Source organism: Alosa sapidissima, chromosome 14 (assembly GCF_018492685.1).
Source record: "Alosa sapidissima isolate fAloSap1 chromosome 14, fAloSap1.pri, whole genome shotgun sequence".
In the NCBI taxonomy this organism is placed as follows: Eukaryota; Metazoa; Chordata; class Actinopteri; order Clupeiformes; family Clupeidae; genus Alosa; species Alosa sapidissima.
The window spans coordinates 3,612,935-3,622,934 of NC_055970.1; the positions used below are offsets into that span (position 1 = coordinate 3,612,935).

Sequence of the window (10,000 nt, forward strand, 5' to 3'; positions counted from 1 at the left end):
TTTGATCTGAGGGGACGGCACAATGCAGCGGCAATAAAAGACGGACATAAAACTCCTTTATGTCTTTATCACACGTAAACACCACATGTCCACATGTCTCTGTCTGTCCTGTTGCAAAAGCTCCCCTCACAAGGCAACTTGCACAAATCAAGAGCACAGAGAGAAGTAGGCAGAGAGGAGCAGGCAGAAGCGAGAGGGAAGAGGGGACACAAGAGCAGTCGTGATGAGGGGACACAAGAGCAGTCGTGAAGAGGGGACACAAGAGCAGTCGTGAAGAGGGGACACAAGAGCAGTCGTGAAGAGGGGACACAAGAGCAGTCGTGATGGGGGGTCACAAGAGCAGTCGTGATGGGGGGAAGAGGGGACACAACAGCAGTTGTGATGGGGGGAAGAGGGGACACAAGAGCAGTCGTGATGAGGGGAAGAGGGGACACAAGAGCAGTCGTGATGAGGGGACACAAGAGCAGTCGTGATGGGGGGAAGAGGGGACACAAGAGCAGTCGTGATGGGGGGGAAGAGGGGTCACAACAGCAGTCGTGATGGGGGGAAGAGGGGTCACAACAGCAGTCATGATGGGGGGAACAACGGCATAAGAAAGTGCCAAAGAGAGGAAGCCGGCACGTGTCACTTGTCACATAAACAGATTGTGTTATTCGACCCGCCCCTGATTATATTCTCCAAACCAAGGGTCTCGGCGGAGGCAAATCCAATTTTCCCGAAGCGGTATGATACCACCCCCCCACCCCCACCCCACAACACACCAAACTCATGCGCCCCCATCCTCCTCCATTCCTCCACCCCCCCTACCCCCCCCCCCCCCCCACGCTCCGCAAGACACCCGACACCAGCTGGGTCAATTATAATGGCAAAGGCGAGCGCACAGCAGGAAGCAGCTAGCGAAAACGGGTCAACAAAGAAGCAACTAGGTCTCATTTCCAACAGCAAAGTCCCTGCGGGGAGCCGACACGTGGAAATCCTGCATCTCAGCATCGCAGTAAATAAAGACATCACACGGAATACGCTGTGACATTTCCAGAATGTTATCATGAATATTCCCACACACATGAAATCATAATAGAAATAGCTACCGTTAACACTGACTACATATTATATCCTGCTACTGGCATCAAAAGCATTTTTACATGCTTTGAGTAGTAGCTTGCTTGAGTAGTATCTTCACTAAATACTGATGGAAAAGTCTTGATAAGACAATGGTAGAGCTAGAATAGCAGACTATATTTTCTTTGCCTTTTTCTGTACTCAAGCATTACCAGACTCGAATACTATTCAGAATTTGAGTCTTGTATCAGTCCATCTGGATTTGATTATGGGGCGTACTTCAATCGATACAGGGGGGAAATGGCTGCAATTGGATAGACCTGAAATATACAGTACGAATCCTGTAGGGAGAACAGACAAAAGCACCCTTCTTCTCAACGAATGCCTTAATCGCTGTTTTCTATTCGTTTATTTAAAATTACTGCGCTGTCATCTTGTACAACAGACGCGATAGCATAATCTAAACATCTAGCTTCTCTAGAGACAGCCTTTTCGTTGTGAACAAAATCAACTCTAGCACGTTCAGGTGACTAAGCATTGTTGGTCATCTGTCCATCCTTGTATAAAGCCCACCCAATCTATTTGATTGGCCCAAACACCTCTGGTGCGGGCATAGAGACTTGGACTCCAGACCCAATTTCCCAAACCCAAATTTTGTGGGCGGGGTTAATTTGTGCTGGCTTCCAGGTAAGCATCACAGTGTCTCTATCAAAAACTAACCAGTGAATTCTTAAATGCGCTCTCTCTTAGCAGTATGTTGATAGCCTGCAGTCAGCCACGAAGTTTGAATAATAATCCATTGAGAGTGCGCCCCAACACCTTAGCTGCGTTGTGTAGCTGCGTTGTGTAGCTGCGCTGTGTAGCTGCCAGCAGCGCAGCAGCAAAGCGAGGATGGGTCATGCTGGGTTTGGGCAGGTGGGTGCCTCACGCCAGCCTGCTAGTGTTTGCAGGTGCTAGTGTTTCCTGTAATGAGTGAGTGTGTGTCAGTGTTAGTGTGTGTGTATTTGTGTGTGTGTGTGTGTGTGTGTGTGTGTGTGTGTGTGTGTGTGTGTATGTAAGTTTATGTGGGTGTGTGTGTGTGTGAGTGTATGTGAGTTTATGTGTGTGTGTGTGTGTGTGTGTGTGTGTGTGTGTGTGTGTGTGTGAGTGTGTGTGTGGGTGCGTGTGTGTATGTAAGTTTATGTGGGTGTGTGTGTGTGTGAGTGTATGTGAGTTTATGTGTGTGTGTGTGTGTGTGTGTGTGTGTGTGTGTGTGTGTGTGTGTGTGTGTGAGTTTATGTGTGTGTGTGTGTGTGTGTGTGTGTGAGTGTGTGAGTGTGTGAGTGTGTGTGTGTGTGTGTGACTGAAGAAGAGAATGGCAGTGAGGTGCTCAGGTGTTGTTTGTGTTCGGAAGCGAGGAGTAGGAGGAGGAAGATGGGGGAGGTGAAGGGGGGGGGGCGACACTCACCCGTACATGGCGCTGTTGGGCCTCTTGGCTCCTCCCGTCTTGGAACGGCTCGATTTCAGCTCTCCGGTCATGCTCATGTCTGTCAGGGAGACAAGACCAAAGTGGTCAGACGGTGGGAGATGCTCGCCACAGAACAGCACAGCACAGTAATGGCAGCAGCAGTTCGACCCCAGCTCAGACTAGGGCTTGCTTTCCTGCCGCTCTCTCTCTCTCTCTCTCTTTCTTTCCCTCCCTCTTCCGCCCCACTGTCCTCGGGCTAGAGCACGAGAGGGGAGAGAGAGAGAGAGAGAGAGCGGGAGAGGGAGAGAGAAAAAGAGAGAGAGAGAGCGGGAGAGGGAGGGGAGAGAGAGAGAGAAGGAGGGAGAGAGAGAGAGGAGAGCGGGAGAGAGAGAGAGAGAGAGAGAGAGAGAGAAATAATAGAGTAAGCAACAAGAGTGTGGAAGCAGATAGGACACGGGAGACAGGAAAACAAGAAGAGGAGGAGGAGGACGAGGAGGAGGAGAGCTCTTTAAAGTCAGGCCAGCACATAGAAACATCCTCTGGCCATTCAAATCACCATGGAGGGCACTGCAGCCTCACACTCCGCAACAGTATGGATCTCAAACACACCTCTTTCCCACTCTGTCTCCACCAACAGAAAAAAACACATAACATACCCTCCCTCTCACACACGGAGAGGCACGCAAACAAACCCACACAAACAGAGGCCTGTCAAAACCCATCCAAAGAAACATGAAACAAGAGACATCTAATTCCAGGCTTTTGTTCCATGACACCCGGAGATGGATTCTTTTGGGCTCAATTATGCCGAAGCACAGAGAGAGACTGATTAGCGTCACATGCCAGGAAAAAGGGAATCGCATTTTTGCCTGCGCTGGGGTACAGCTCGCTGGTGTTCTGACACGGAAAGTGCCGGCACAGCCTGACAGGGACAGATGGGGGAGAAGAATGGATCGGCGACACAGCCGGGAGGCGCCATTTCATGTCTGTGCGCATATGCACTGTGGAGCGTAAATCATGCTGTACACACGCACACACACACACACACACACACACACACACATATACAGTATACATGTATACACACACACACACACACACACAAACACGACACAAACATGACAACATACATTCAGACCAACATCACGTATGACTACAGTATGTGCGTTTATATGTGCGTTATGTGTGTTTTGTGTGTGTGTGTGTGTCTGTGTGTGTGCGTGTGTGTCTGTGTGTGTGCGTGTGTGTGTGTGTGTCTGTGTGTGTGTAATATTTATGTGAGCTGCATGAAGAAAGCCTAATCCAGGTGCCCTGTGTTGCCAGTGCCAATCCCCCCTACCGCCGGTTGGCATGGCTGGGCAGGCTGGCACCTCTCGTCCGACACTCCAGCAGGATGACCCGCACCACGGCCCTGGACTCACGCTGTGACAGCAGGCCCACATAAATGAAGTGCTTTGCAGCCTAATTGCCTTCCATCTGTCACTGGGAAAAAATTAATTGCCTCTCACATTCATCACGCAACGAGTGTACTGTTAACTGCAACTGTCAGGCCCCCTCCCCAACATACACAGAACACGCACTCGCACACACACATACACACAACAGTCATAGGCTCACTCACAAAAACATACAAACACACACACTCATTCCATGATGGAGTGCCGTCACTGTGGTTGAGAATGTGCTTTGACTCCAATGCCAACTAGCCAGGCTCTGTACTATACTGAGTACTGTACTTTAGTACTCTGTAGCGCGGGCTACTATACTGAGTACTGTACTTTAGTACTCTGTAGCGTGGGCTACTATACTGAGTACTGTACTTTAGTACTCTGTAGCGTGGGCTACTATACTGAGTACTGTACTTTAGTACTCTGTAGCGCGGGGTCGAGGCCAGGTGGGGAGACTGATCCCACTCCCCTTCGCAACACACACACACACATAAACAGAGACACAAAATGAGTTAGACACACCCTCAGCTACAGTTGAGAGGGTCCACTGTCCCGCTTCTCCGCTTGTCAACACACACACACACACGCACACACACACACGCACACACACAGACACACACACACACACACACACACACACACACAGACAAACACACACACACACAAACACAGCAACAAGCACACACTCTGACACAGTGAAACACAGCCCACACCACTTTAGCTCTCAAACCTGCCACGGCACACACACCAAATACATTTGTCTTACAGTGAGAGCCGCAGCACAACAACAAAGCGTTGTTAAGGAGACTATACAAAGAACCTCAGGCTTTATTGACAAGGGCCATGGCACAGTCATAGCGCTGCTTTAATGCCATTAACATGCCAGGCGAGCGAGCGCAACCCTCTAGTCCCCTCACACTCACTCACACAGGGAGCATGAATAATCCTCGCCTTCCTCAAGGGAAAAAAAACACGCTGAGAGACCCGGCACAGCCAGAATCAATCTTCTGGAAAAAGGCCAACAGTTCCTTCTTTGAATTAAAAAGGACAAAAGCTCCGCACTGCCTGGTGGAATAGAAGGAGAAAACAGCTTTAACCTATAGCTGACAGCGCAGGCTACCTGAAGGACATGAGCTGATGGCTTGCTCTTCAACACACTAAGAAATCGTATCTGACATAACAACACGTCGTCTGACCACATTCAGTACACACGTGCACACTGCACACACACACTCTCTCTCTCTCGCTCTCTCTCATACGCACACACACACACACACACACACACACACACACTCAAACACACACTCTCTCTCTCACACACACACAAACACACACACACACACACACACTCTCTTTCTCTCTCTCTTACCCACACACACAAACACACACACAAACACACACACACACTCTCTCTCTCTCTCTCTCTCTCTCTCATACGCACACACACACACACACACACACACTCAAACACACTCTCTCTCTCCCTCACACACAAACACACACACACACACACACACTCTCTCTCTCTCTCTCTCTCTCTCACCCACACACACAAACACACACACACACTCTCTCTCTCTCTCTCTCTCTCTCTCTCATACGCACACACACACACACACACACACTCAAACACACTCTCTCTCCCTCACACACAAACACACACACACACACACACACTCTCTCTCTCTCTCTCTCTCTCTCTCACCCACACACACACACACACCAGTGTTTCCCATACATTGACTAATTTGTGGCAGCCCACCACAATATCGAAACTATTGAAATGGTATGCAATTCTTTAGAATAGAATACTGTTGGGTTGTCGAGGTTAGCAGCACACTATAACATTACAGCTACAAGTCAATATTGACTTGTCGTGCAAGGCAAGTATAACTATAGGCTATTAATTTTATTTACTCCGACTCAGAACCCCCCTACCCCTTCACATACCACCACACAACACAATTCCATTCTGTGGGAAACACTGCACATCTGCAGGCCAGTGCACAACAACTGACAGACATCATACACTCCCACCCAAAGGTCCCAGAGGTCTAATATGGATTCAGAGATCTTATACCACACACTAAAAACACACCCACGAGGATTGAACTCTGAACTCGTTCAAACCAGCCTTTGAGCTAGAGCAGGAAATTCCTTTCATTGGTACTGCATTCGCATTTGTGAGACAGTCAAGCCCGGAGACAACTGAGTTTAAGTATCTCATGCTGTGGTTAACATCAGTCGATACTGTGCACTTTAGACCACCATGCCACTCAAGCTGAGGCTGATGGCGGTCTTGACAAGCTGAGAAGGAAAAAGTCATCCCCAACTGTCTGGCCAAACACACTGATGCACCAAGTTATGTAAGTCCCCTGCTTCAACTGAATAAAAGCTTCCGGGAGTTGTTTGTTGTTTTGGTCCCCGTCCATCACTTTTGGCTGTGGCCTTCATTCCCCAAGCCCACACAAACACAAAAGTCCACTCTTCTCCTTTGATTCAGTAAACAAAGTTAGCTGCCCAAGAGAGCCAGAGAGAGAGAAAGAGAGAGAGAGAATTGAAGGGGCGTGCTAATTTTGCTTACATCCCGCCTTTGATTTGGCGAGCAATCTGCAGAAAAGAAAAGGGTTTCCCCTCAGCACTGGCGGCTGTGGCGGAGACACAGAAAACAGCAGCAAGAGCAACAGCATGTCGTGCATTTAAATCACCTCGGGTCAGACCCAGGAAGAGCAGGACTGCAAGGCTGAATGGGGACAAGGCTGGATGGGGGAATATGTTGTGTTGGCGGAGCTAATCCCTCTGCATGATAAAGTCATTATACACACGGAAAGGCTGCAGGACCCCTGAAATCCCATACAACAGTCGCACACACCGCCTCCAGCGAGCCATTTTCTGATATTTCGGTAAACACAACACAAATGTAGCACAATTAGAATTTCCACAGTGATCTCAGAGAGGGAAGGGGGGGTAAAAAAGCAGCTACACTGTAGCTAGGGGTGCCTTTTAGCACAAACATATTCTGAAATAAATTGATAAATAAATAAATTACATTTTTAAAAAGAAAGCTTTTAATATCCACTAGGGAGAAAATTACTGGAGTGAATTGCCCAATTTTTTTTCTCACAATCAAACTTTTTTTTTTCATACATGTTTGTTTCATTGGCTTAATTATGTTTGTGTCATTACTGGCGGAATTCTCAGGTGAATGGGGACTAATTCTCTATTTTCATTTAGGAACAAAAAAAAAACACATGAAATATACAGGAAATGCCATATGAGGATGACAGTCAAGATCCAACCAACAAAGAGCCTGAGGCCTCCACTGACAGCCTTTGTGTTATCAACAGCATCCTCCAACACATCTCTAAGGAAATGTGTCACAGTCACTTGACAAGCAAAAGACCAGAGACCCTGTGAACATTATGTTTTACCTAAATGATCACAGGCAGCACAAATCTATATTGGGCAACTCAAACAATATTAACAGATGAAACTATTCAAAAGCGAATAAAAGACTGAGAGTGAAGCGTATTAGTTCTGTTGGCAGATACTGCTCCACACAGAGTGAAAAATAACAGCAGGCGTTTAACTCCAGCACGGTCGTGCTGTGGTCGGGCATGGAGCCCGCGCGGCACGTCAGCTGGCCAGGAAAGGGCAGTCTCACCTGGGGCCAGAGAACATTTCATCCTACCGCACTGCACCCTGATGAGACAGAACAGCGCCGCAAGGAGGGTTAGTCACTGACCGCGCCGGGACTAACTGGACCAACGCGCACGTCTAAATGAGCTGACCCGTCGTGAACCGACACACAGGAGCAAAATCTCCACTGAACTATAGCGACTGCATTTTCATCCTGACACCATGGAGGCAAAGTGTATATGTGCTCTTCTGCATGCTGGGGTTGAGATGCTCCTTTAAATTGAAGCACACCTCTATCATGTGGACATATAAAGGCTTAGGCCATGAAACTCACATAGCCAGTCATTTACATAATTGCACACAATCATATGAGGGTGTTGTTGCAGCACTTCACCTTGACCTGCCAACAGAGTGTTTTCCCTTTGCTTTCCTGTGTCCAGTCTTTCATCAGAGCTTAAGCATTTCCTGTCCTCCCACAACACCCACCTCTCTTACATTCTCTCTCACTCTTTCTCTCTCTCACACACACACACATACACACACACACAGATACACTCTCTCTATTTCCCCCTTTCTCAGTCACAAGAACAATACTGATAACCCTAACTCTGTGAGAATGTGTGAATATGGTTGAATAAAAGAGTTCAACATCAACCCCCGCCCTCTCTCTCTATCTCTCCCTCTGTCTTAATAAGTCTTCTCTCCAACCAGCCCTGCAGTTGGTTTGTTTATTAGCTGCAGAATGAGACATAAATAAAATAAAACTGATTCCAAACAGCACAAACAACGACGAGGGATACGTCATGGCTGCCAGCGATGGCAGGTCAGTTGGGAAGACATCTCCGCAGGTGATGGTGCTGCTGTTGTAAATTGTGTTGATGGTTGCCTTGACAATCATCCCTACAAGGTCAACAAGAGATGACGTTCACATGCTAGGGGATTTTAGTAGGCCTACACTTGCAAATGAATACTTCCCGGCATGTTAATAAATGTCACCTGACTCCTACCCAGCAAGCTCTACCTTGAGCATCTGTGAATCTTTGTGACAGCATGCACTGGAGTAACAAGGCACCAACGCACCACAGAAACAACAATAAGCACCAAGTTTCTACCAGTCCTCACTGCTCCTCACTGGCTCAACTTTGTCCCTTTCTTGTCTGAATCTCCTTAAACCTCAGCACGACGTTCCCATTCCACTAAATGATTAGATCCCTGTGGGCCCATAAATTTAATATGGCAGTCAGGGAACGCATATATATATACTAATATATCTTTTAACATCACTTTAATAATCTAAGGTTACCTTGAACTGGCCTGTGCTTTCTATCCTTGAAAATCCAAATCTGCAGCCTAATTTATCTACTTTGAGAGAGAGAGAAAGCGAGAGAGAGCGAGAGCGAGAGAGCGAGCGAGAGGGAGAGGATGTTATTTCTATGAAGGGTCTAAAAGGCAAAAGCTCAGAGCTCCTTTAGAGAATTCAGTGGGTTTTCTTCAGAAACTAGATATTGCCATGGCAGTTTTATTTTGTGCAGTAAGGTTTCCTGTGTTTGTGTGTACCCGCATGAGTGTGTATGTGCGCGTGTGTGTGGCTGCTTGAGAAACAGCAAGAGAGAAAGTGTCTACATGTCAGGTGTGTGTGTGTGTGTGTGTGTGTTTTGGTAGACAGCATCCAGCACCAGCCCCAGCGCAGCAGCGTACAGTTGGAGAGAAAGTAGAGCCTCCCCAGCAAATCACCAATTCTGCCCGTCGCCCAGAGGAGGTGTTCCGGCAGAGGCAGTTTGTCAAGTGTGCTCTCTCTCTCTCTCTCTCTCTCTCTCTCTCCTTTCTCTCCGAGCGCCTGGCTAGGCTGCAAAACCCAAATGTTTTGGCTGCTCCCTGCCTCCGAGTTGTTTATTTTATGAGTAGCCTACCTGCCATCTGCTTTGGGACACGCTGCGATTGGGAGACAAGCCGTCTCACCAATCAATGCCGCTGCTGCCGGCTCCGAGACACAGGTGCATGCTGGGACTTCTCTTAAATATACAGTAATCAGCCACCCATGGGAACATGGTGCTACATACAGTATCTATGCACCATGAATCGTCACATCAACATAGAGATGCACACATGGAGGTACAGCATTATTATATTGTATTTCATGCTTGAGTTGGATGTACAGAACTCAAAACAGAGGTATATTATATCTGACTCTTGTACTGATGAGTATTTCTAGGTTGGTGTGAGTATCATCACAGATAGAAAGGTCTCACTCCACCCCTATCACACCTGATCTAAGAGTGGTAAGGTGGTTACAGTCATGTCGACTAGTCATGTCCACAGAGCTACAGCCTCTCCTAGGAGCCCAGGAGATCTCTATCAGTCTGATTGCATTGCCTATCCCCTTGTTGAGTCTGGCTGGTTGTGTCTC

At 47.8% G+C, this 10,000-nt stretch overlaps 1 protein-coding gene across 3 annotated transcripts in view; it reads right to left on the reverse strand.

Moving 5' to 3' along the window:
* The window catches only part of LOC121681988 (RNA-binding Raly-like protein), a 77,937-nt gene that overhangs the window by 59,331 nt on the left and 8,606 nt on the right, over positions 1–10,000 (reverse strand). For all 3 annotated transcript variants that reach the window (XM_042061960.1, XM_042061961.1, XM_042061959.1), the window contains exon 2: positions 2,507–2,585. In XM_042061960.1, the coding sequence (XP_041917894.1) occupies positions 2,507–2,585 (79 nt within the window). The remainder of the gene's footprint in view (positions 1–2,506; positions 2,586–10,000) is intronic.